The following is a 24,153-nucleotide window of genomic DNA, read 5'->3' as shown; positions in this document are numbered from 1 at the left end:
CTAAAGTGAAAGAAAAAAAGAGGTAAATTTAAATTCCTATAGAAAATAAAAATAAAAATAAAAATAAACAACAATCAACTTTTACTACGTGAAAAGAGAATGAAAGACAAAAATAAGGTCTTTTTTTTCTTTCTTTCAGAGAACAACGTATTTTTTTTTTTTGCTTTCTAAGCTAACCAAAATAGAAATATATATAAAAGAGGGATTGTCTTTCTTTTTCTTTTTCTTTGTGCCCCTCGTCTGCGCGAATGTACGTATTTTTTTAAAAGAGTGCTAAAGTGACAAAAATGAGGCGTCTTTCCACTGTTTTTTTTCCAGATGTCTGTTCCTCACTCACTCAGCATCTCCCACCTACTTGCCCCCTCCAATTCATGCATCTATTTGGTGGGTAAAGTTTTTTCATCATGTTTCTTTTTCAACAATTATTTCCAATGTGGCAATTTCTGAAATAGACAAAAAGACATTCGATATAGTGCTTAATGCAAGGAGCGATAGATGCAAGCAGCAATTTGTTTTATTGTAAATGAAAAAAGGGGAGAGTATACTGCAAGTAAATCATTCGTCTGTCTTTAATTTATTTATTTATATGTTGAGAAAAAAACATTCATAATCTATTCTAATCCTTACGTTCAATACGTACAACAAAAAACAAAGTTGATCGTACGAGACATAATATGTTTTTAAATTATTATTCCGATTAAGCTAAATAATGGTCATTTATAATTTTGCCATAACAATCCCAATTGTAATATCACCGCCGATTGAACTAAAACAGGTTTTTTTGGATTATTTGTTGTTATTTTGATTATGAATAGATTTAGTTTTTTTCTTCATCTGCTGCATTTACATTCCTCTTCCCTATCCACCCGCAACGTCTCGGCTTGTTTAAAGCAAGTTTAAGAGAATGAAATAAAATCATTACCTCATTTGTTTATTAACTTGTTTGTTTGTTTACGATAGACAGCCTCTTTCAATCAATTATTATATCTCTCATTCAATATTCACACTGCCAAATAAATGTACATATCCTATGCGCTCCGCCTACGCGCCCAGTCCCGCACCATATCAAAAGCCCTTCAGCAGCAGCCCAGGCGACACCAGACAACGCACACGCTGCGGCCGTACCAAAACGAATGCATCGACCAATGTCTTAGCAAGCTCAGCGCCGGCATACGGCGACAGGCAGTGTCACTCCCAGTGGGCAGCGGTAAAACTGTGATCTTTTCCAGCCTTCTCCAGCGCATTCCCAACCCAACCCCACAAGCGACAAAAACCCTCGTGCTCGCGCACCGCGAGGAGCTCCTCGTGCAGGCAGCGCAGCAAATCCATCGCGCAGCTCCACACCTCGTGGTGGAGATTGATCAGGGCGCAAGGGTAGCCAACCCTGCAGCGGACGTTATCATTGCCAGCGTGCCGACCCTGGGCCGGCGCGGGTCTGAGCGGCTGCAGAGGCATGATCCGCGGAGATTCAAGTGTGTGATTATTGATGAGGCCCACCATGCGGCGGCAGAGTCGTACGCGCGGATTGTCGAGTACTTCGACTGCACGGGTGATTTATTTGTCTGGGGGTGCTCAGCAACGCTGTATCGCGCGGACGGGCTGCGGCTAACAGGGGTGTTTGACGAGATCACCTTCCAGAGGCATTTTGTGCAGATGATCAAGGACCGGTGGCTGGCTAGCTTGCGGCTGGTTACGGTGCGCACCGGCGGTCGGCTGGAGGGCATCCGGTCGTATGCTGGGGACTTTGCCCCGGGCGCGCTGAGCTCCGCGGTGAACACCGAGGAGCGCAACGTGGCGGTGGTCAAGGCGCACCAGACGCTGGCAGCGGGCCGTCGCAGCACGTTGGTTTTCGCCGTTGATGTCAGGCATGCCAAGGACCTGGCGCTGGCGTTTGTGCACTTTGGCGTGCCGGCCGCTGCCGTCCTGGGCACGACGCCGGTGGCCGAGCGCGAGCGGCTTTTGGCCGAGTTCCGCGCCGGCACTTTGGGCGTCCTGGTCAACTGCGGAATTCTGACCGAGGGCACGGATATTCCAAACATCGACTGCATCATGATGGCCAGGCCGACGAAAAGCGCTGTGCTGTTCCAGCAGATGATCGGCCGCGGGATGCGCTTGTTTCCCGGGAAAGCAGACTGCCTTGTGGTAGACTTTGTCGACTCGTTCAAAAGGGATCTGACGCAAGTCACCGTGCCCACGCTGCTCGGGCTTGACCCTGCGCTGGTTCTTAAGGAGACTGACATTCTGGATGCAGATGCCTTGGACAAACAGAACCGCGACTTTGTGTTCCATGGCCTGGAGCCCGAGGCGATGAGCGAGGACGAGCGCGAGCTCAGTGGCATTATGGAGAATCAGCGGGTCTTTGAGCAAAATGAGGTGCACGCGACGGACGCCGGTGAGCCATTGGCCTTTGGCGGCGAGCTGCCGGACTCGCTGGAGGCCATTGGGTTTCGCGCCAAGGAGCAGCTCGACCCGTTGGGCTTCTTCACGCTCCAAGGCCAGATCCCAGACACAGCGCAAATGGACAGGTGCCAGCAGCTGGACGCGCTGTCCTGCGGTAGCCGCAACCTGCGCAGGCTCAGCTCGTTCTCGTGGGTATGTATCTCGTATGACCGCTACTTGCTGAGCCAGAGCAGCAACTTATTTTTTCTCACGCGCGACCCGAAAACCAGCCTCTGGCAGGGCACCAAGCGCAAGCGGCTGGTGATGGCTGGAGTTGAGAGCAGAAAGTTTATCTACAGTGTGGAAAAGCCGCTCGGCCTCATGTCGCCGACGCTCGACCATGCCGTTCATGGCGTTGACTCTATGGTGCGTGCTACTGTGCAGAGGTACCAGCTGGATACGCTCAAGTGGACTGCGGCTTGGCGCGCGTTGCCGCCGACTGAGGCGCAGATCGGTGCCCTGGCGAGGCTCGGATTGCGCGTGCCCAAGGGTGAATATAACAACGCCTTGCCCAGGTCGGTTGTGGGCAAGGTTGTGCAGCGGAAGAGCTTTGAGCCTCGGGAGAGTGGAGCAAGGGCTGGGGATGCGAAGCCTGCCTCTTCGTCTTCTTCTTTTTCTTCCTCGAGGACTGGGAATACCAAGCCTGCTTCTTCTTCTTTGCGGGCTGGTGGGTTTACGCGAGGGAGCGCGATGAATTTGATTTTGCGGCTGACTCACGGCGGCGGAAAAGTCTCGAGACACGCGGAGATGCTTGAGGAGCGCGTGAAGGCGGCGCGGGAAAAGGCAGACAACGAAACTGCTAAACGGGCACTTTGGCTACACATGCCAGACACTGATTAAAGATAAAGCTTAGTAGCGATGCTGTAAAGTATAAAACTTAGTAACAAAAATTGTTTTTCGTTTGGTCACAGGAGCCAAACCAAAGGAAGGGTCTGCTTCATTTTTTTGTAATTTGAATGGTAGCGATGGGCCTCGTCTGTTCTTTTTCCCACGCTTTTATATCCAGACAAATGGGAGCACAGAAATGAGCGGACTGAGTTGATGTCACATGGGATTGTTCTAAACAAAAAGCGAGAATACAGAATCATAATACAAAAGGGATCGCATGGGCGACCCAGTGCACAAAATGGCCGTGGGAACATTTGAAGTGGTCGCTTTTTTCCAAGCAAAAATGAGGCGCCATTTCAAAAAAAGCCATGTTTTGCTCACTTTGTTCGTTTTCGCCCCTGGGCTTACGTTGCCTGTTGGTAAGCGGTATTTATACTTTGGAGCTGGTCTCTTGCTTCTGCATTTACTTGTTTCCTCATCATTTTCATTATAGCTTGGCTTTTGTTACTATTTTTATTTTTATTTTTCTGTTTATTTTTCTTAAAACACTAAGTACATTAACGCCAATGTTTTCCCGCGCCCTTTCATCTCTCGCACGATCCAACGCAGCTGCCTCTGCCTCTGCCACGGCCGCTGCTCGTACAAACCTGTTAGCTGTAAGTCTCCGCACGTCTGCGCCGAGCCAAGTCCAATACAGTTCATTTGAGTCCGACCGCTTGCGAGTCCAAACCAAACCAATCCATATTGAATCACATCACATCACATCACATCACATCACATCACATCACATCACATCACATCACATCAATACAACTCAGAGCATTTTACCTATTAACCCAACCCTTAGAGAAATGCCCCGCAAGCCGCGCGGCTGAGCACGTACAATTCGGCCATCGCCGGGCTCACCGACGAGCAGGAGGAGTTCCGCTTAGCCGTGTCTGACTTTGCGCAGCGCGAGCTAGCTCCACGCGCCGGCCAAATCGACCGCGACAATGAGTTCCCCATGGACATGTGGAAAAAATTCGGAGACATGGGTCTTCTCGGTGTGACCGCTGGAGAGGCCCACGGGGGCGTTAACCTGGGCTACTTCATGCACACCATAGCCATGGAGGAGATCTCGCGCGCTTCGGGGTCGGTGGCATTGAGCTACGGCGCGCACTCCAACCTGTGCGTCAACCAAATCAACCGCCATGGAACGGATGCCCAAAGAGCAAAGTATCTGCCGCCGCTGATTTCCGGAGACCACGTTGGCGCCCTCGCTATGTCCGAGCCCGGCGCCGGTTCCGATGTCGTGTCAATGCGGCTGCGCGCGGAAAAGCGCGGAGACAAGTATGTGTTGAATGGAAACAAAATGTGGATCACCAATGGGCCCGATGCCCACACCCTAGTTGTGTACGCCAAGACAGATGTCGCGAAGAATAAGATCACCGCATTTATTGTTGAGCGCGGCTTTAAGGGGTTCAGTACCCACCAGAAGCTCGATAAGCTGGGCATGCGCGGGTCCAATACCTGCGAGCTGGTGTTTGAGGACTGCGAGGTTCCGGCGGAGAACGTTTTGGGCGCCGAAGGCGGCGGCGTCTACGTGCTGATGTCAGGGCTGGATCTCGAGCGCCTAGTGCTTTCGGGCGGACCTCTTGGCCTTATGCAGGCTGCTGTTGATACTGCAGCGCAGTATGTTCATGAGCGGCATCAGTTTGGCGTCCCCATTGGCACCTTTGAGCTGATGCAGGGGAAGCTGGCTGATATGTACACAAAGCTCAATGCGTCGCGCGCATACGTCTATGCGGTCGCCCGGGCGTGCGACCAGGGGAAGGTCAGCAATAAAGACTGCGCCGGCGTTATTCTTTACAGCGCTGAACGTGCCACCGAGGTTGCCCTCGATGCTATCCAGTGCTTGGGCGGTAACGGGTATATCAATGATTACCCCACTGGCCGTATCCTACGCGATGCTAAGCTTTACGAAATCGGCGCTGGAACAAGCGAGATCCGGAGAATGCTGATTGGCCGCGAGCTCAACAAACAATACATGGCTTAAAAAATTTTTCTAGAGAAATGATTTGTAAAACATGCAATTGTTGTATTCTAGCATGCATTGTCCTTTAATATTAATATTAATAGCAACGCTCTTTTTATTAATGTTTGTGCAACACCTGCATCGACCTTGCATTTCTGACTATACATAACAGCACAAGTTGATTTTTATTTTTTATTTCTGCACATGGTTTTATTCGCCAATCCTTTTTCTACTCTCATTATTTTCCTTCACGTTTTTCAATTACTTTTATTTCAAGAAAACCATGTTTGACTACAAAAAAAGCATCCTCTAAGCAGAAATCAACGAGCTGAAACAAAATTTAAGCTATCTAATAGCAAGTGAGACCAAGGAAAGATTTGCTCTCAGGCGCGCAGTGGTCACTGGCAATCTGCTCTTCCAGCTCAAGTTTGCAGATGATGATCCCAATACGCAGTCGTTAAAGCAACTTATTCAAACGCAAGAAGAAATAATGGAAAGTTACGATAGGAATAGGAGAACCTGGCAGAATATTGTTAGCCAACTCACGGTCAAGCTCGCAGGCCTGTGCAATATTGGGGAAAGAGGACTTAATTAATAAGGAGTCAGTGGTTCAGGCTAAAGAGGAGCTTGGCCGCACGTGGCTTTAGCATGGTAGACTCAATTTGGATTACCAGAATGCCAAAAAAAGACTACGAGGAGGCAGTGAACCAGTACTAGTCGCATATTGGCCTTGCTCAAAAAGTATATTTTCGGGCTAAGGCCCAGTATTTGGATATCTGGTAAAGTCACAATTAATCTATGCTCACCAAAATTAAACCAAAGTTTTAAACGCAAATAGTCTAAATTAATTTAAAAAAACCCATTTCTAATTACTAAATAAAATCAACATTATCAAATGAAAAAACGTATGCTGACAAGCTTATCTCCTACATATTCTTGATTCAAAAAAGTATATCGCTTATATTTTCAACTTTCCAACGCTTAATCATATCTCTAACATGCTCAATAATGGTAGTAATTTTTGGGTCTGTTGCGCAGACTGAAGACATGGAAGCAGATGTTGAGGTCGAGAACCGCGAAACAAGTTCCCACCTGCGCGCTGATCGATAGGACGCTAATTGGATAATGCAGGTGTAAATCAGGGAGGCATCACACTGATGCCCAAACATGCTCCCCATCCTGTAATGCACACGCATAAGCGTACACGCACGAAAACCACAACATTGGCTTGCCAAGATACTGGTCTACTCGCAGAAGATCCAGTTCTCACCAACAGAGCACACAATGGACAATGTGCACAACAAAGGCGACTGGGAACATATATAAGATGAGGCTGGCCCCTAGTAGTACTTTAGAAACATCAGTAATAAAACCTTTTATAAAATCACCCCTAACTTTTAACACTAGACAACTAGTGCTCCTCACACCCCCCTCTTACTATAACAGGTCATCTATTATTTTTTCATATTCTATATAATGCTTCTTGTCACACATAAAAAGTGCATACACAATACCGTCGGCTTCCAATCTTGTACATTTGTCACAAATTATTAAATCATTTTTAATAATATCTAAAAAACCATATGTTGTAGTTGCCAAAGGGATAGGAATAGCCTTTACTGTTTGGTGTTTATCTCTAGTACTGGTATAGAGTAGATTATATATATTAAGATTTGCCATATTTAAAAACATTATAGGTATATTGTTGTGATAATGTATGATTAAAATTGGTATTATAAAGTTTAGTAGTTCTAAGTTAGTGTAATTTTGTGCAGCCCAAAGGTATAAAAGTGGGTTTCAAGGCTGAGAATCGCGAAACAAGTTTCCATCTGTATGCCGGTTGATAGGACACTAATTGGATTATGCAGGCGTAAATTAGGGAGGAATTATAATGGTGTCCAGACATGCTCCCCATTTTGCTATGCACGCGCGTGAGTGCACACGTATACAAAAACCACAACATTGACTTGCCAAGATACCGGTCTGCTCATAGGAGAGCCAGTTCTCACCAACAGAGTACACAATGGGCAATGTGCACAACAAAGGCAACGAGACACATATATAAGATTAGGCTGGTACTAGTAGCACTTTAGAAACATTAGTAATAAAAACTCACTTTTCTAACACTACCACCATAGTGCTCACCTCCCTCTCTCATAACAATCTGTTGAAAAAATATGAAGATGAGCAATTCGTATAGATTTTTGCTATATAATTTTCTTGTACATTCCACTACTGTTTATTATAGTTCTATTAAGGGTTAGTCGAGTGGAGTATTCGAATAAAGTATTACAATAATTGTATGGACTCGTAGAAAGGTAAATAGAAGGGAGGGCTACCTTTAGCAGAATTAATGCTATGCAACCCAACAATACTTCCAATCCAAAAAGGTTTGCGCAAGACTATTTACAAAAATAGTGAATGAGTGCTTTTGTTGGGCACACACTTCCTTTGTAGCCTAACACCCATCAGTCGCCCTTTTCTTTGTGAGCACCAAGGCTCACAGTCATAAAAAAGGCAAAACAACAACATTTGTTAGTTCTATTGCTTCTCTTTTTTCCTAATTTTTGAAGATAGTTTTATGATTACATTAATTGGATTCACTCGTTAACAAGGGGTATAGAGACCTCTGATGGTATAGATTTTGCTTATTTGTCTAAAAAATAATAATATAGATCCGGGCCAATAATTGGGCTGCACGCTATCTTAATAAATAATATCTGCTAATCTTCAAATTCAACCAAATATGCATATTCATACCACATGCATATTTAGTCTCAACAGCTGCTTTCACTGCAAAAAATTGATTTTGGCTTTCTATAAAAAAAGTTGGCTATTTTACGCGGATGAGACATTCTAAAGGTCAGTTAAATAGTTTTTTGTTTCAATAAATTTTGTACATTACAAAATGTAAAAATTAAAAATGATAAAGGCTTGGGAAGAATTATAGAGCGTGGAAAATAATTATCCTTATATTATTATTTTTTATTTTCAACACTTGAAACAGATAAATACCAAGACTTAAAATAAAATTGTGTAAAATTTTGTAATAATAGATAATTGTCTACTATTTTGCTACAAATAAATTAGCTTTTTTTACAATTCTTGTGCACAGTTTTTGCTAGAGTGACACCAAATAATGCCAAGATATGGAGGGCGAATGAGCAGCCGAGCAGTTGAAAGAAACATATGGGAGTATAATATACTCCTTATTTTATTTTTTGTTGCAATAGATGCATAGATAAAATGCTTTTAAATAAGTTTATACAATTATAAGTCATTTAAAGTTTTTATTGGAAAATAAATTATAATGCCAAAATAATGTAAAAATAAAATATTATTAAAATGGGAGTAAAATAAAAAATTGGTTGGGTCTAATTTTTTTATCTGTGACCACCCATTTTTATTATTTTCTATTAGTATAAATATTTTTTAGACATTTTGTTTATCTATTAGGACAACAGGTATAAAAGGCAAGAGATAGGACAAGGCTATGCAATTTTTTATTCTCTATCTCACCAGACTCATCAACATTTACATTAGCACATCAGTTTTATATAGGTAATCCTAAGTATACATTATCAAATTTATCAATCAATTGGACATTATCAAATTACAAATGGCAGGCAAATCAACCAATTCGACTGAAGTATTTAAAGTAATTGATAAAAATAATGCTGAAAAAGATACTTTATTTTCCGCACATTTAATAGTGGGTAAAAAAGATAATATAATCATGGAGCGCATATCATCTAATCTTAGCTTTCATACTATAATGGATACTATGTTGAATCATTATAATGCTGAAGGATGTTTTCAGTTTGTTAATGAAAAACGTGTAGAATTTTTTAATGGATTACGTATTTATAACCTAGATGGTGATTCTATACTCTACAACAAAGCAATTGACAAGGGCGATACAAAATTATCTAAGCATTCAATTTCAATTAAAAATAAATTGTATAAGTTAGGAGAGTATAATTTTGTTAACAAAAATAAGGAATACACAATCAATGTAAGATTCATACCATTAGATAAAAAGGAGTCTTACAAAATATATAAGAAAATGTTGGTCAGACTAAAGAGCGAACCAAATGATAAATAATACCAAAGCTAACAAGAGCTTATGAAATGTAATCACATTTGGGAAAGAGCAAAATGAAATTCAAACTCTTGAATTATAAATTTCTTGCACGCATAACCAGTGACTATTATTTAATTTTTACTTGGGGGTGTGACTACAAATTATAATGAAATTAAGGCAAATCTAAAAAAAAATAGAAACAGCCCTTTTCAGTGCTGTTGAATCAGTTTTATTATTATTAAAGGTGCAGTCCAAGCTGTCAGTTCCAAGCAGCAATAGCACGCATGGTAGTATTTTATTGTTCTTTAAATTTAGTTTTTATTTTTTGCAAACATAATATTACCAATAAACGCCTATAATTATGACCATACACGCTAAAATTATAAATGAATTCAGTATATGTAAAGAATATGAACCAAAAAAAGCAAAAAAATACAAAACACTACAAGTATTTTTGTTAACCAACAAGCATATATTCATTTTCTTTTTTTCAATCCTCCTCATCCTCGTCCTCCTCATCTTCCTCCACATCATCCTCGACACTAGGTACTTCTCTTCTAGCATAAAACTCCTGAATAACCTTCTGCGGAATACGATTGAGCATTTCCTTTGGAAAAATCCGCAAAAGGCCCCAAGCCAAATCCAACGAATCATAAATCGTCCTATTCTCATAAGCGCCCTGAGCAATAAACGTGCGCTCAAATTTCTCCAAAAACTCAAGCGACAGCTTATCCTCCGGCGAAAGCGCCTCCTCGCCAACCACAGCCTTCATGGCAGCGGCATCGCGGCCAATAGCGTATTTGGCATAGAGCTGGTTAGACACATCGCCGTGGTCCTTACGCGTGAGTCCCTCGCCGATGGCGGATTTCATCAGACGCGAGAGCGAGGGGAGAACGTTGATTGGAGGGTAGATCTGGCGGTTATACAGCTGGCGGTCGACGTAGATCTGGCCCTCGGTAATGTATCCTGTGAGATCAGGGATCGGGTGGGTGATGTCGTCGTTAGGCATGGTCAGAATGGGGATCTGAGTGATCGACCCGTTGCGGCCTTCGACGCGCCCGGCGCGCTCGTAGATCGTCGACAGATCCGTGTACATATACCCGGGGTACCCGCGGCGGCCGGGCACCTCCTCGCGGGCGGCCGACACTTCGCGCAGCGCATCAGCGTACGAGCTCATGTCGGTCAGGATAACCAGCACGTGCTTCTCCAACTGGTAGGCGTAGTACTCGGCAGTGGTCAGGGCCAGGCGCGGCGTAATGATGCGCTCGATGGTCGGGTCATTGGCCAGGTTGAGGAACAGAGTGACGCGCTCGAGCGAGCCGTTCTCCTCAAAGTCCTGCTTGAAGAACCGCGCCGTCTCCATGTTGACGCCCATGGCGGCAAACACGACGGCAAAGTTGTCCTCGTGCGTATCGTGCACGTCCTTGGTGACCTGTGGCTTGACCAGGCCGGCCTGGCGCACGATCTGTGCGGCAATCTCGTTATGCGGCAAGCCGGCAGCCGAGAAAATAGGGATCTTTTGGCCACGCGCAATTGAATTCATCGTATCAATGGCGGACACACCCGTTTGGATCATCTCTTCCGGGTAGATGCGCGAGTAGGGGTTGATCGGCATGCCATTGATGTCCAGGTAGTCCTCAGCAAATACCTTGGGTCCGTTGTCAATGGGCTTACCGGATCCGTTGAAAATGCGCCCCAGCATGTCCTCGGACACGGGCATCTTGAGCGTGTCGCCAGTGAACTCGACGTGCGTGGACTTTGTGTCGACGCCCGACGTGCCCTCAAACACCTGCACGACGGCACGCTGGCCCTGCACCTCCAGCACCTGGCCCGCACGCTTGGTGCCGTCCGGGAGCGTGAGCGTAACGATTTCAGAGAACTTTGGGGACTTGACATTGTCGAGAATGACCAAGGGCCCGTTGACGCCGGAAACCGTTCTGTAGTCTAAAAAAGAAATGAATAAAGAAGGGGTTGGAGATGTATTAGGTCTGTGTATTGTATAATGAAGCGAAGTGTGGCCAGCTTCAAGCTGAGTTTGTCACAGTGTCCGCACATTACTACATTTGGTTATTTACCGATAGTGGGCTTGACGCGATAGTCCTGGACGATAGACGACGCATTGATGGCGGCGGCCGCATTGACTGCGAAAATGTCGCTAGATGACATGATGAGTGTTGTCGGAATTAACGAATTGAAGTGCTTATAATAAAATAGAACAAAAAACAGGAATGGGAATACGAGTAGGAGTAGGAATTGAGCACGAAAGTGGAGGAGAATTCAAAGCAATGCCAAAGCTCACTCCCAGCTAAAAAAGAGGTAAAAATAAAAAGCAAGCCTCGCCAAAAAGTGAAGCTATCCTTCATTTATTTATTTTGTTCATCGCACTTTACCAAATGGCCAATCACATTCTCGTGTGCATAGATTATGACGTATGCGTTTTTTTCGGTCCAAGATAGAGTGCAGGTTATGCTTTGGAGAAGGAAAGAAAAAATTATTTAATTAATTATTTGGATAAAGTTAACGATACCACTTTGAACAGGGAGAAAAACAAAGCGTTGGCAAAGAAGGCGCTGGTCTTGTTTTGCCCGCTCAGCCCGAGCACATCATGCATGCATCGCGGTTGTCAATAGAGCACTGCAGTCTGGCCAGCTCCTCCTCCTCCTCAGCAGTCAGCACCGGGGCCTCCTCCTTCTCGGCCGCCGCGTTCATCTTGGCCGTAACCTTAACAGCCTTGCTGATATTCTCGGCGTCAATAGTGAACTTGATGGCGTCCACAGCAGGCTTGGTTCTCAAATAGTACATGCCGGTCTTCAGGCCCTTCTTCCAGCCGTAGAAGTGCATGGACGTCAGCTTCTGGTAGTTAGGGCCATCCATGTGAATGTTCAGCGACTGGCTCTGGTCAATAAAGGCGCCGCGGTCAGCAGCCATGTCAATGATGACCTTCTGCTTGATCTCATAGACGGTCTTGTACAGCTCCTTCAAGTCGCTCGGCACATCGTCCAGGTGCATGACCGACCCGTTGGCGGCAATGAGCTTCTGGCGCATGCTGTCGTTCCACAGGTTGCGCTCGACCAGCTCGCGCAGAAGCCACGGGTTGACCACTTGGAACTCGCCGGCCAAAACACGGCGCGTGTAGAGGTTCGACGTGTACGGCTCAAAGCACTCGTTGAAGCCAAGGATCTGCGACGTCGACGCGGTGGGCATGGGCGCGACCAGAAGGGAGTTGCGCACGCCGTGGCGCGCAACGTTGGCGCGCAGCGTGGCCCAGTCCCAGCGGTCCGACGGCGTGACGCCCCAGAGGTCGGGCTGCATCTGGCCCTTGGACATCGGGCTGCCCTGGTAGGTCTCGTAGGGCCCGTGCTGCTGCGCCAGCTCGCAGGAGGACTCGAGCGCCGCGTGGTAGATGGTCTCGAAGATCGCGCGGTTGAGCTCGCGCGCCTCGGCGGACTCGAACGGCATGCGCATGGCCAGGAAGGCGTCGGCCAGGCCCTGCACGCCGACGCCGATGGGCCGGTGGCGCATGTTGCTGGTGCGCGTCTCGGGCACCGGGTAGAAGTTGATGTCGATGATCTTGTTGAGGTTCTTGGTGACCACCTTGGTCACGTCGTGCAGCTTCTGGAAGTCGTACTCGGTCGGCGACTTGACGAACGACGGCAGCGCAATGGACGCCAGGTTGCAGACGGCAACCTCGTCGGGGCTCGAGTACTCGACGATCTCCGTGCACAGGTTGGAGCACTTGATGGTGCCCAGGTTCTGCTGGTTGGACTTGCGGTTGCACGCGTCCTTGTACAGCATGAACGGGTTGCCGGTCTCGATCTGCGCATCCATGATGGCGTACCACAGCTTCTGCGCGTCGATGGTCTGGCGCGGCAGCCCAGGCGTGCGCTCGTACTTCTCGTACAGCGCCTCGAACTCGTCGCCCCAGACGTCCTGCATGCCGGGCGCCTCGTGGGGGCAGAACAGCGACCACTTGCCGCCGCCAATGACGCGCTTCATGAACAGGTCCGGGATCCACAGCGCGTAGAACAGGTCGCGCGCACGCACCTCCTCCTTGCCGTGGTTCTTGCGCAGGTCCAGGAACGCAAAGACGTCGGCGTGCCACGGCTCAAGGTAGATGGCAAAGGCGCCGGGCCGCTTGTTGCCGCCCTGGTCGACGTACCGCGCGGTGTTGTTGAAGACGCGCAGCATCGGCACAAGCCCGTTGGACGTGCCGTTGGTGCCGGCTATGTACGCGCCGGTCGCGCGGATGTTGCTCACGTGCAACCCAATGCCGCCGGCGTTCTTGGAGATCTGCGCGCACACCTTGAGCGTGTCGTAGATGCCCTCGATGCTGTCGTCGTGCATGGCAACGAGGAAGCACGATGAGAGCTGCGGCCGCGGCGTGCCCGAGTTGAACAGCGTCGGGCTGGCGTGCGTGAAGAACTTGCTCGACATCAGGCTGTACGTGTGCAGCGCCGAGTCGATGTCGGCGCCGTGGATGCCCAGCGACACGCGCATCAGCAGGTGCTGTGGCCGCTCGACAACGCGGCCGTTGACGCGCAGCAGGTACGAGCGCTCGAGCGTCTTGAACCCAAAGTAGTTGTAGTTGAAGTCGCGGGAGTAGTCGAGCGCCGCGTTGATCCGCTCCTCGTTGGCCAACACGGTGGCCAGCAGCTCGGCCGACACCATGGGCGAGTGCCTGTTGGTCTTGGGGTTGATGAACGCGTGCAGCTCCTTGACGACGTCCGAAAAATTGTCGTGCGTCTCCTTTTGCAGGTTCGAGATGGCAATGCGCGCTGCAAGGATGGCGTAGTCCGGGTGCTGTACTGTCATGTAGGCGGCGGTCTCGGCCGCCAGGTTGTCCAGCTCGACTGTGGTCACGCCCTGGTAGACGCCGCTGATCACCTTTTGCGCGACTGAGGCGGAGTCGACAAAGTTGGTGTCCAGCCCGTAGCTTAGCTTGTTGATGCGTGCGGTGATCTTGTCGAACTGCACCTTTTCGCTCTGGCCGTCTCTCTTGACAACAAACATTGGCGAATTTGGGGGAATTTGGGTAAAGGGGCGGGTGTGGCTGGAGGGGGGGAAGAGAATGCAATAGACCAATAATATAGGCGGATTAATAGAGAGAGTCGCGATAAAGTGGATAGAAAAAGAAGAAAGATAGAAAAGGGCAATAGTTGCTGCGTTAGTGATAGCTATGGGTGCTAAAGCAAGAGTTAAAAAACAGAGGAGTAGAAGAGAGAGGGGTGGCAAACGTTGGGCTCTTTTTATACCATCCAGGCGGTAAATGGGCACACCAGTCCGGATTTTTTTTATCTAGTCTTCCGCCTTTTTTTCTTCTGCTTTTTGTTTACTTCAAAAAACGGCGAGAAAAATTGTTGCTGAGCCGAAAAGAAAAATAAAAGCAGCCAACCAACCAACCACAAAGCAAGTCGGCTTGTTTAGCATTGCGCGTTCACCCCCCACTCAGAACAGAGACGCGAACACGAACGCGTTCATCTATTCCGTTCTGAACACGTATTTTTCGCGTTAGCCGATCAGATAATCATTGCCGCTTGATTTTTCTACCTTCTTCCACACACGCCATTCCAAAAAGATGACGACACCCAATACGAGCAAGCATGAAAAAGAAAATATGGAGAAATAAGAAAAATTCATAAAAGAAACATAAAATTAAAACGAAACGAAACGAAACAAGACAAAAAAGAAAAGAAAAACACAAACAAACCCATGCACACAGCAAGAGTAGGGTCTTTTAATGTTGTCAAAATACGCGTAAGAAGGAAGGAAGGAAGGAAAGATGGATGGATGGATGGATGGATGGAAATGGACGATATGCCGCCAAATACGCCCTACGCCATGGCTATGGCCAGCTTGCTTTCAGGCGAAGCGCCCGAGCGAGCCAGCCACATCTGCAGTCTATTCCTATTAACCTCAAGCCAGATGTCCGCAATAGGCCTCTTGATCAGCCCCTTGCGCACAATCTTCAAGTATGAGAAGAAGCTGCAAACAGCGACCATGCGGCCATGGCAATGGTGGCACAAAGGCTTGTTGTCCTCGTCGTTATCACTGAACCGCATCCTGTACATCTCGCAGCGCACATTTCTGCCCACCGTGTCGCCGCTCGACAAGGACAGCCGGTGGTCAGACAGCGACCCTGGCTTGGGCGTCAGCGGCCGGTTAATCGAGCACCCGCAGAGGTAGCAGCCCAGGGAAAGCACGCGGCCCATGCTTGTGCGCGGCGAAAACGACTCTAGCACCAGGGTGTTCTCTTGCACCCCGTGGAGCAGCCGACGGTGCCGGTGCCAGGACGACAGCGACGGCAGACCGGAGGCCACGTCGGCCATCAGAGTCGGGCCAATATCCTCACGCATACATCTCTGCATAAAAGTACTGCCTTGCACTTCCTTTTCCGAAACGACATTTAAAAAGTCCAGAAATTCAGTCAGCCTGATATCTGTCCTCGAAGCGTCGTTGCCGAAATACATCAGCCCAGAGATATGCGGCTCGCCCGCCATGTTTTCACACTCTCCAGACGCTGCAGACCCAGACCCAGACGCGGAAGATCCATTGGCAGCACCAGCACCAGCGGTAGAAGCAGAGGCAGTCGCATAAGGCGTGGTTTGTCGCTCAAAAGCCTGCATTCCACTGCGCATCCGCTCAGTCTCCATGCGTTCGCGATCCAAAGCCACCGTTGTGGACTCCAGGCTCTGTTTCAGCGCGCCCACCTGCGACCGTTCCATAACCAGCAGCTGATCAATCTCCGCGTGTCTCTTGGCCATCCTATCCAGCTCATCCCTATGCTCGCGGCGCTCCTGCGCAACAAGGTTTTGCGCCTCATATTGGATATTTGAGCTCAACTCTGCCAGCTCACACTCCATCAATGAGCACTTGGTTTCGGCCGCCGTGCGCAAATTGTACTCGACGCGGAGATTGCGCATGGCAGCGTCCACCTCCGCCTGCAGTCTCTGGATCTCGGCATTGCTGCTCTGTCGCAGGTAATCCAGTTGTATCTGGAGCTGGTTGGCCTCGGCCATGGCCTCGTCGCGCTGCTCTTGGGCGCGCAGCATTAGCTTTTCGTGGTGCTCAGTCATATGTGGCAGTGGTTGTTCCGGATATTGCGAGTGTCTTTCGTCTCTTTGCGATAAAAAGGAGGTGAGCGAGGCGTTGGTATTGGAGCGCATGGTTTGTCGCTTGAACCAGTTGGACTCTGCGGATGCCTGCCGCCCGTGCGTGTTGAGTATCGGGTGGGAGTTTTCGGCGGTAGCTGCAACCATCATTATTGTGGATATCGGACGACTGCTGCTGCTGCTGCTGGCTGAGATATCGGATTCTGGACTGCTACTGTGCTTGGATAAATCGGAATTATTTGCACGTGTAAAGCCACATTTGTCTGTATTTGAAATGTGCGCGATGGCGCAGTGCGCATCTTGACCCACCGTATCCGGCAATACCAAACAACCACTCTTGTCTTTGCTGCTACCTCCAGTGGTGATGTTGCTGCTGCAGGTAATGGACACAATCGAAGATGGTTGCGACCCATGCACAAAATCGCTGGCGTGCATCTGTGGCGAAGGCAACGAGCACGCCGCTGCCTCTGCTGCCGCTGCCGCTGCCGCCGCCGAATCTAACCGAACCATAGGCAAAGTATGAGTAGACAAATCCGATGGGTGAGTATTGGATGTAGGCAAGTGATTCAACTGGCGGCCACAATCAGAATTTGCTGTAGCCAAGTTGTTTTTGGTCAACGCCCGTCCCTTCTGCACGCCAGCTACTGCCTCTGCTGATCCGGAATATTCAGTATTGGAGACACCCTCCTTTTTTAAATGAATTTGGGGAGTCGGTGACTGCGACCTTGTCCTGTACAGTGTGTCGCCAGGCAATAACATTATTGAGACTCGGGCCGGAGATGGGGATGAGGGACCCGCAGACGAGCAGTAACTTGATGATCTCACATTACCCTCTGCTGCTGCTGCTGCTGCTGTTGTCGCCATTGGCACTTTGAGAGGCCGTCTGCGCCGCTGCGATGGGTGATCCTCAGAAGTTTCCGATTTTGGGGAAGACAGTAAGTCAGATTCGTTGGGTGCGTCAAAGGACCCGCTGCGCCGCATGCTGATTTCTGTTGGAGTGGCTAAAAAGGGCGACTGGGCCTGCGCCTCATTTGCTGTCTTTGAGGTATCTATGGGGCTGACAACTGGCTTGCGTCCTTTTCTCTCGCTGCTGCGGTATTTGTTGGAAATAATAACGCCCTGTCGCTTTGTCGCCGTGCCAGGACCGCTCGAGGCTTTTTCTGCTGAAGACACGTTGCCTGTACATGGCACCTCGGTCTGTGCTACTGCTGAGTCGGAATACAGAGGTTTGGCCACTGATTGATTGGGTGTCCACAGCTCTTTGTCTGTTATTGTCTTGGTCGAGTGGTGTAGCATTTTGGGAATACGCCGGTTATTGCGAGTAGGGTTTGTGTCTAGTATAAACTGGGTCAGGCGCTGCTCTTGTTGTTCTTGTTCTTGTTCTTGTTGTGGTGGTGGTGGTGGTGGTGGTTGTTTGGGGATATCTGGTGCGAGAAGGTCTTCCAAGTGAAGCTTATTGGCGATGTCGACAAATAGCGAGGCAAGCGAAATCGCGCCCGATGATCTTTTGTGTGGACGGCGCTCTCGCTTTGAGTGTACGGGTGTGGGGAACGCAGATTGGCCAATCTACAGATTGTGTGATAAAATAAAATGTTTTAGAGAATGTAAATACGCAAATATGTGTTTTTATGTGTGTTTGAAGGAGCAAAATATGAATAAAGCGTGATGTGGAAAAACAGAATATATAAGAGAAAGTAAGCTATAGGACGCAAAAAAATTGGCGATATCGAGTTACAAATATGAAAAAGAAAATAATAACTGGAGACAAAATACAAGTGTAATTTTTTTGTGGCCAGAGAAAAAATGATAGGGGCCATGGAGAGAGCAATAGCAAAAAATCAAGGCGTGGACATTAATGGCGGGGCGCCGAAAATAATATTAAAAACCTGCTCAAACTTGATGACACGTAAAAAATAGTAAGACAATCAGGAGCGAAAAAGACAAGTAAAAAAGAAAAAGAAAAAGACTGAAATTCTGAAATTCTGAAATGCCACCATATGCTCGTAATTGCAGAGCAGACGTAAATAAAATAAACCGTCATTGTACTATTTTTGGGTGCCGGATATTGTTTTATTTCTCTCTTTTTTTTATCCCGACAAAGTGGAACTCGTAGGATAAAATTAGCAATATTATGTGGCTTGAATGTGTATTGTATTGTTTTTGCGAGTATGTGCTCAAGAGCAGTCTGCAAAAAAAGGACCAAAGCAAAGGCCGAATTGAAAGGAAGAACGCTATTATGAGAGGATGGATATAATGGAAATCCAACCACTTTGAGATCATAATTGCACTCTCATGGAGGTTTCCGGTGTTTAGCATTCCTCAGGGCACAAAAAACGTATATATATGTGCTTGGCAAGCACACAATATATAAAATGACAGTTTAAAAAGCCATACACAAGCATACGGAAAATAATGTTTTTTTTGTGTACAATGTAAATGGTATAGTGCCAAGATAATGGATTGCGGTAAACGAAACAATAGGCAAGTCTATCGAGATATGTTGATATTGTTTATAATTTGCTCGGGTATAAATGGAAGAGGAGAAAAAGGAGGAATGTAATTCGAATATAAGCATCATCAAAACAAATATGGCTCAAAAATATAAATGGGAATTTAGAAAAAATATAGCCACCTCACTGATGAATTACGATTGAGCGATAAAGAAAAATAGTGAGAATAAAAGACAATTAGGATTTTTGTTCATATTATGTTGTTCAATGGATCGTACGATTTGACACTCGTATGTCTTTTATCATTGTAAAAATAGAGAATAAACAAGCGTCGACATTAGGCCAAACAGAGAATCTATTGAATTTCGACTAGGTATATTGGTCAAAGATTGAAGCAGAAAAATGGATGCATACCCGGTATTACGAATAAAAATATAAAAATTGTACAGTCAATAGTTATATAAAAATCGAGTGGAGACAAGGAAAAGGACGCGAGAATGTTCTGAGCAAAATTGTAATTTTGTCGACAAAGCATCGCATAAGAAAACGTTGGTTAATGAAAAGTAGTTTGCCAGGAAAAAAAGTGTTGTGTATGACGCAAAAGTAATTGTAAACAAAAGAATACCGTTGTGCCAAAACAGAGTTACTAAATATACTTATAAAATGGTTGGAAATCCTAGATATATCAAGCACTTGCAACTGGAACGTGCGGGGGCGTGTATTTGTATTTGTGTGATGGAGTTTTTTTTTAAACTAGGCCCTAGTTTTTATTTTGGTTATGAAACATTTGCCATGAAAATGTTACTGCATTACAATTTTATAAGGCTCAGAGCAATATTAATGGCCACTTGTGATGATTGAGGCGAGGAAAGTAGGCTATTAGCTAAACCAGAGCCAATATTAAAAAATGAATTAAAGAGGGAGCAGGCACAAAAATTCCCGGCGCAACTGCTAAATATATGGCTGGGATTGGGCAGAAAGCAGTATTTGCACTTTGTTCTTGGAAATGGGACTATGTTTTTGAGATCAAAATACTAGTTTAAAAAGTACTGCTCTTCGTGTTGGTCAATTATAAAAAATAAACTGGGGCAAGCACTGCACAGAAGCAGAAGATGTGGCTCCAAGGGCACAGATACTCGATAAGGGTAAAGAAAAGGAGCAACTAGCTACTCGCACAATTAAAAGGAAACGGAAATAAGGGATGTTGCGGAATTTAAACAATGGTGCATTATAGTCGTTTGAATACGACATTTGCGCATTGTATGATGAATCGGGGGAGTGAGAAAAATAAATAATGTAATAGTGAGAGAGAGATAAAAAGATAAATACTAATTTGAAGGCGTAAAGATATAATAAATGACAGGGAATATTAACTTACCGTACTGTTGTCAAACACCAATGTTGAAGAAGCCAAAGATGATGTGATCGAGGAGGATGTAGTTGAAGACAAGCTTAGGTCACTGCCGATGAGGCTCGACTCTACGAAGGGTTCCAAAGAGTTATTTGTATGCTGATTCTGCTGTTTCTGTTGCTGCTGCTGTTTCTGATGAGTAACCAATGGCGTAAGTAATATAAACGTCATTTTGTGCTTTCTCGTTAGTGTGGTTATTTACTGGTAACAAAAAGTGAATCAGGAGTAAAGTACTATAAGAATAAATAGAAATAGAAATAGAAATAATGAGAATGAGAATGAGAATGAGAACGAGTAAAGGTTGTAGAATATAGATTAGAGATTAAAAATAAATATGTAAATATAAAATATGTTGCAATGACAAAGGCAAAGGCAAAGGCAAAGGCAAAAAAGAAGGAAGCTTAAAAAACATTGGTGTTTCCTGAAATATCAATTTCGGACCGATAAAAAACCAACACAAGAATAATAGCAAATAAAGTATTGAAATATTTTTAATAAAAAATTGTGCGAGAAATTACAAAAGAAAAATGAAAACCTAGAGGGGCCGCGAACAATGAGATAACAAGAAGTCGGTCCCAAGCATAATGCAATTCAATGATTTGAGGGATCAAAAGTGGTCTGCTGTCAACAGGAGATATGAAAAGACAAGGGATGGGAATGAAAAAAGGTGTCAACAATCTATTATTCTTCCTGTTGACAAAGAAGACACCCGATACAAGCGACAGATTAAAGAAAATTTTCAAGGCTGGAAAGGAAACAAAAATAAAAGGGAGGCAAGGGATATTTGATGGAATAATATGATGGGTATGTAAAGCAGAGACGACATTTTGTGTTGAGTAAACAAAAAATGTTAAGAATACACAAACTTGTCGTTTAGGCTTAGAGTGAATTTTTTGCTGACTGAAAGGAGTAAACAAGTTTCCGACGTTTTTAGTTTTGCTCATTTCGTCTTTGATAATAAGAGCTATTCGACAAGTTGAATTTCTGTTTACTTTCTCTCACTGTGTCGCTGCGCTGGTTGTCCCCCCCCCGCCCCGAAATTTGTACCAACAAGCTGCGATAAAAAAGAACAAGAATGTGTGTGGCCGCTAGTCACACGGTCCTACTTTACATTAAAACAGGCAATTGCAGGGTAAACAGTTAATTGTTGAAAAATTAACAGAAAAAGTGTTACTTTGGGAAAAGTGTGCTGAAATGCAGTAAATGCAAAAACAGTTCAAATTTAAATGTACACATAGCCAAACGTAGTTATCGAGTTAACAGTCAACTGAAGCACGCGAGCTAATTCAGACTTGTAATCTAATTTCCATTAATATTGGTTACTTTGGCCCTACCAACGTTGAGTTGTGTTGTGTTGCGAGCAACGTTTTATTGCGCGTTATGACGATGAGAGCACGGTCTACTGCTATTACATAATGTAATCAGTGCGTATTTGCAATGCATTCTTCCAATTTTGTTCACATTGCTTTGCCTGGTGTTGCTCTGAGGAAACGAAATGACACTTTGCTTAAACAAACGCACAGCCACCTAACTTTTCTAATAACCGAAAACTCTGAAACACGTGTCGTGTGTTATTCTTGTAATGATTCTCCATTTTATATTTTATGTTAGAAAATAGTAATAATAACGGGAAAAATGAAAAGAAAAAGAAAAACCACAGGATTAAATATCTTCCATTATCAGGCGCGGCATAATATTCATTGCCTGCAGCTCCTGGAACAAGAGCTTGCAAGCATAGGGAATCTTGATTGGAACCATGTTCTTGCTCGAACGGCACATTTGGCACCAGCCCTTATACCCAATATACCCGCATGTTCCGCAAACATGCACCTCGAATACGTCCGACGAAATCATCAGGCGCTCGAGCAAAAGCATGGATGCGCCGTAGCCGATAAGGCAATCCTTCTCCATCTCTCCCAGACGCAGACCACCATCACGAGATCTGCCCTCTGTGGGCTGGCGCGTAAGACCAGCGCGCGGACCGCGGGCACGAGCGTGCATCTTGTCGGCCACCATATGCTTCAGACGCTGGTAGTACGTATTGCCATTGAAGATGTAAGCGCCGATGGGCTCACCAGTGATGCCCGACGTCACGTAGTCCTTGCCCGTGTAGCTGTATCCGTTCTCAATAAGAATGCGGCACATGTCCTCCATCTTGCTGCCGCCAAAGCAAGTGCCGTACTGGAGCTCGCCCTTGATGGCGCCGGCCTTGCTGGCAACAAACTCCATCAGCTTGCCGACGGTCATTCGCGACGGGAAACCGTGGGGGTTCATAATGATGTCGGGGTAGATGCCGCGGTCAGTGAACGGCATGTCCTCTTGCTGCACAATGATGCCGCACACACCCTTTTGTCCGTGTCGCGACGAGAACTTATCGCCGAGTTCAGGGCGGCGCGTCTGGCGCAGCAGAAACTTGATCAGCGTCTGGTCGGTCTCTGAAGTCGTGAGCATGACCTTGTCAACGTATCCGTGGTCTGGGTACTTGAACGACATGGGCGTCTGGCGGTACTCAACGGAGCCACTCGAGGCCGAGCCGGCCATTCCGGCGTTGATGTCGTTTCCGCCGTCAACGGGCGACTGCTTGTTCAGATAAATCTGGCCGTTCTCCAGACGCGACCCGGGGGGAGCCATGCCATCAGAGTCGACAAGAGCATAGCGGTCCTGGACGGTGCCATCGGGTAGCGTGGGCGGGCCGATGACGCGGTCGTAGGTACCGTTGGCGTACTTGCGCACGATGGCTGTAAACTTGCGCATGACCTGGCAGCGGCCGAAACCGCGGTCGAGCGACGACTTGTTCATGACCAGAGCATCCTCAATATCGTACCCAGAGTATGACATGACAAAGACGGAGCCATTCTGGCCGGCGGGCAGCTTGTCGTAGTTGATAAGCTCGATGGTCTTGGTCTTGACCATGGGCTGCTGCGGGTAGACCATTAGGTACAGCAGCGTATCAATGCGGTTGAGCTGGTTGTAGGCAATGGCGCCAATAGCCTGCTTTCCCATCGCAGACTGGTACGTGTTTCTGGGCGACTGGTTGTGGTGCGGGAACGGGATGAGGCCGGCGACAGCGCCCAACAGCGTAAAGGGCTCGATCTCCAAGTGTGTGGTGTAGGGCTTGATCTCGTGCTGGTAGATGGTAATTATGCAGTCATTCTCCTCATTGACATCGAGGTACTCGATCAGGCCGAGGCGCAAAAAGTCGTCAAATTGCAGCTTGCCTGCCATCAGCTCCTGGATGTGGATGTCCTTGACGCGGCTGACGCCCTTGTCGACGATGATCAGCGGGCGGCAGATACGGCCGCCGTCAGCCGAGATGTTGACGGAGGTGCGGTGGTCGTCGATGAAGATGCTGACAAAGGCTGGGATGCGACCACTGCGGCGCAGCACGCGGAACTGGCGCACAAAGCGCTGGGCGGCACGTGTGATGCCGAGAATCAGGCCGTTAAGGAACACAATGTGCGTGCCCGGCGCGTGCATCTCGGCACCGGTGATCAGCGCCGCGTCCTCGACGCCGAGCGCATAGGCCACGCGGCGGATGGGGTCCTCCTCGTCATCGGTCGTAATGTGTGTCATCAGCGCAAGGTTCTTGACCAGACCGCACAGCTCACCCTCGGGCGTATCGGCTGGGCACAACATGCCCCACTGCGATGGCTGCAGCGCGCGCGGGCCCGACACCTTGCGCGTCTTCTCGAACTGACTGCTGATTCGCGTCATCATTCCCAGCGCTGAGATGTACGACAGCCGTGACAGGATATGTGTGACACCGGCGCGGTCCATCTTGAAGCGCTTGAGCGACCAGTTTCCGGTGCTGATGGCGC

The 24,153-nt window shown here is 47.1% G+C and overlaps 5 protein-coding genes across 5 annotated transcripts; 2 read left to right on the top strand and 3 right to left on the bottom strand.

Moving 5' to 3' along the window:
- Positions 1–1,113: 1,113 nt before the first annotated feature.
- On the top strand, positions 1,114–2,214 carry BX661DRAFT_131323 (P-loop containing nucleoside triphosphate hydrolase protein; the record flags this gene model as incomplete). The annotated part of the gene is made up of 1 exon (XM_051532562.1): positions 1,114–2,214. A coding segment is annotated over one exon (1,101 nt), but the record flags the coding sequence as incomplete, so codon positions are not given.
- A 1,619-nt stretch (positions 2,215–3,833) lies between these two features.
- Positions 3,834–5,302, top strand: BX661DRAFT_200378 (acyl-CoA dehydrogenase/oxidase; the record flags this gene model as incomplete). Its single annotated transcript, XM_051538403.1, has 3 exons — positions 3,834–3,906; positions 3,950–3,989; positions 4,144–5,302. 3 exons carry the CDS (start codon positions 3,834–3,836, stop codon positions 5,300–5,302), a joined length of 1,272 nt encoding a protein of 423 aa, XP_051389364.1.
- A 4,553-nt stretch (positions 5,303–9,855) lies between these two features.
- On the bottom strand, positions 9,856–11,531 carry BX661DRAFT_145898 (P-loop containing nucleoside triphosphate hydrolase protein; the record flags this gene model as incomplete). The annotated part of the gene is made up of 2 exons (XM_051533141.1): positions 9,856–11,309; positions 11,441–11,531. 2 exons carry the CDS (start codon positions 11,529–11,531, stop codon positions 9,856–9,858), a joined length of 1,545 nt encoding a protein of 514 aa, XP_051389363.1.
- A 157-nt stretch (positions 11,532–11,688) lies between these two features.
- On the bottom strand, positions 11,689–14,567 carry BX661DRAFT_187405 (ribonucleotide reductase). Its single transcript, XM_051537206.1, has one exon. It carries the CDS (start codon positions 14,373–14,375, stop codon positions 11,955–11,957), a length of 2,421 nt encoding a protein of 806 aa, XP_051389362.1. The 5' UTR covers positions 14,376–14,567; the 3' UTR covers positions 11,689–11,954.
- A 530-nt stretch (positions 14,568–15,097) lies between these two features.
- BX661DRAFT_187404 (uncharacterized protein) lies at positions 15,098–16,933 on the bottom strand. Its single transcript, XM_051537205.1, has one exon. The coding sequence runs from the start codon at positions 16,907–16,909 to the stop codon at positions 15,197–15,199; it is 1,713 nt and encodes a 570-aa protein (XP_051389361.1). The 5' UTR covers positions 16,910–16,933; the 3' UTR covers positions 15,098–15,196.
- Positions 16,934–24,153: the final 7,220 nt, after the last annotated feature.

The sequence above is a fragment of the Kickxella alabastrina genome (genome assembly GCF_025024165.1).
Source record: "Kickxella alabastrina strain RSA 675 chromosome Unknown BX661scaffold_25, whole genome shotgun sequence".
In the NCBI taxonomy this organism is placed as follows: Eukaryota; Fungi; Kickxellomycota; class Kickxellomycetes; order Kickxellales; family Kickxellaceae; genus Kickxella; species Kickxella alabastrina.
The sequence above is the reverse complement of the archived record's forward strand: the minus strand, read 5'-3'. Positions and strand labels throughout refer to the sequence as shown.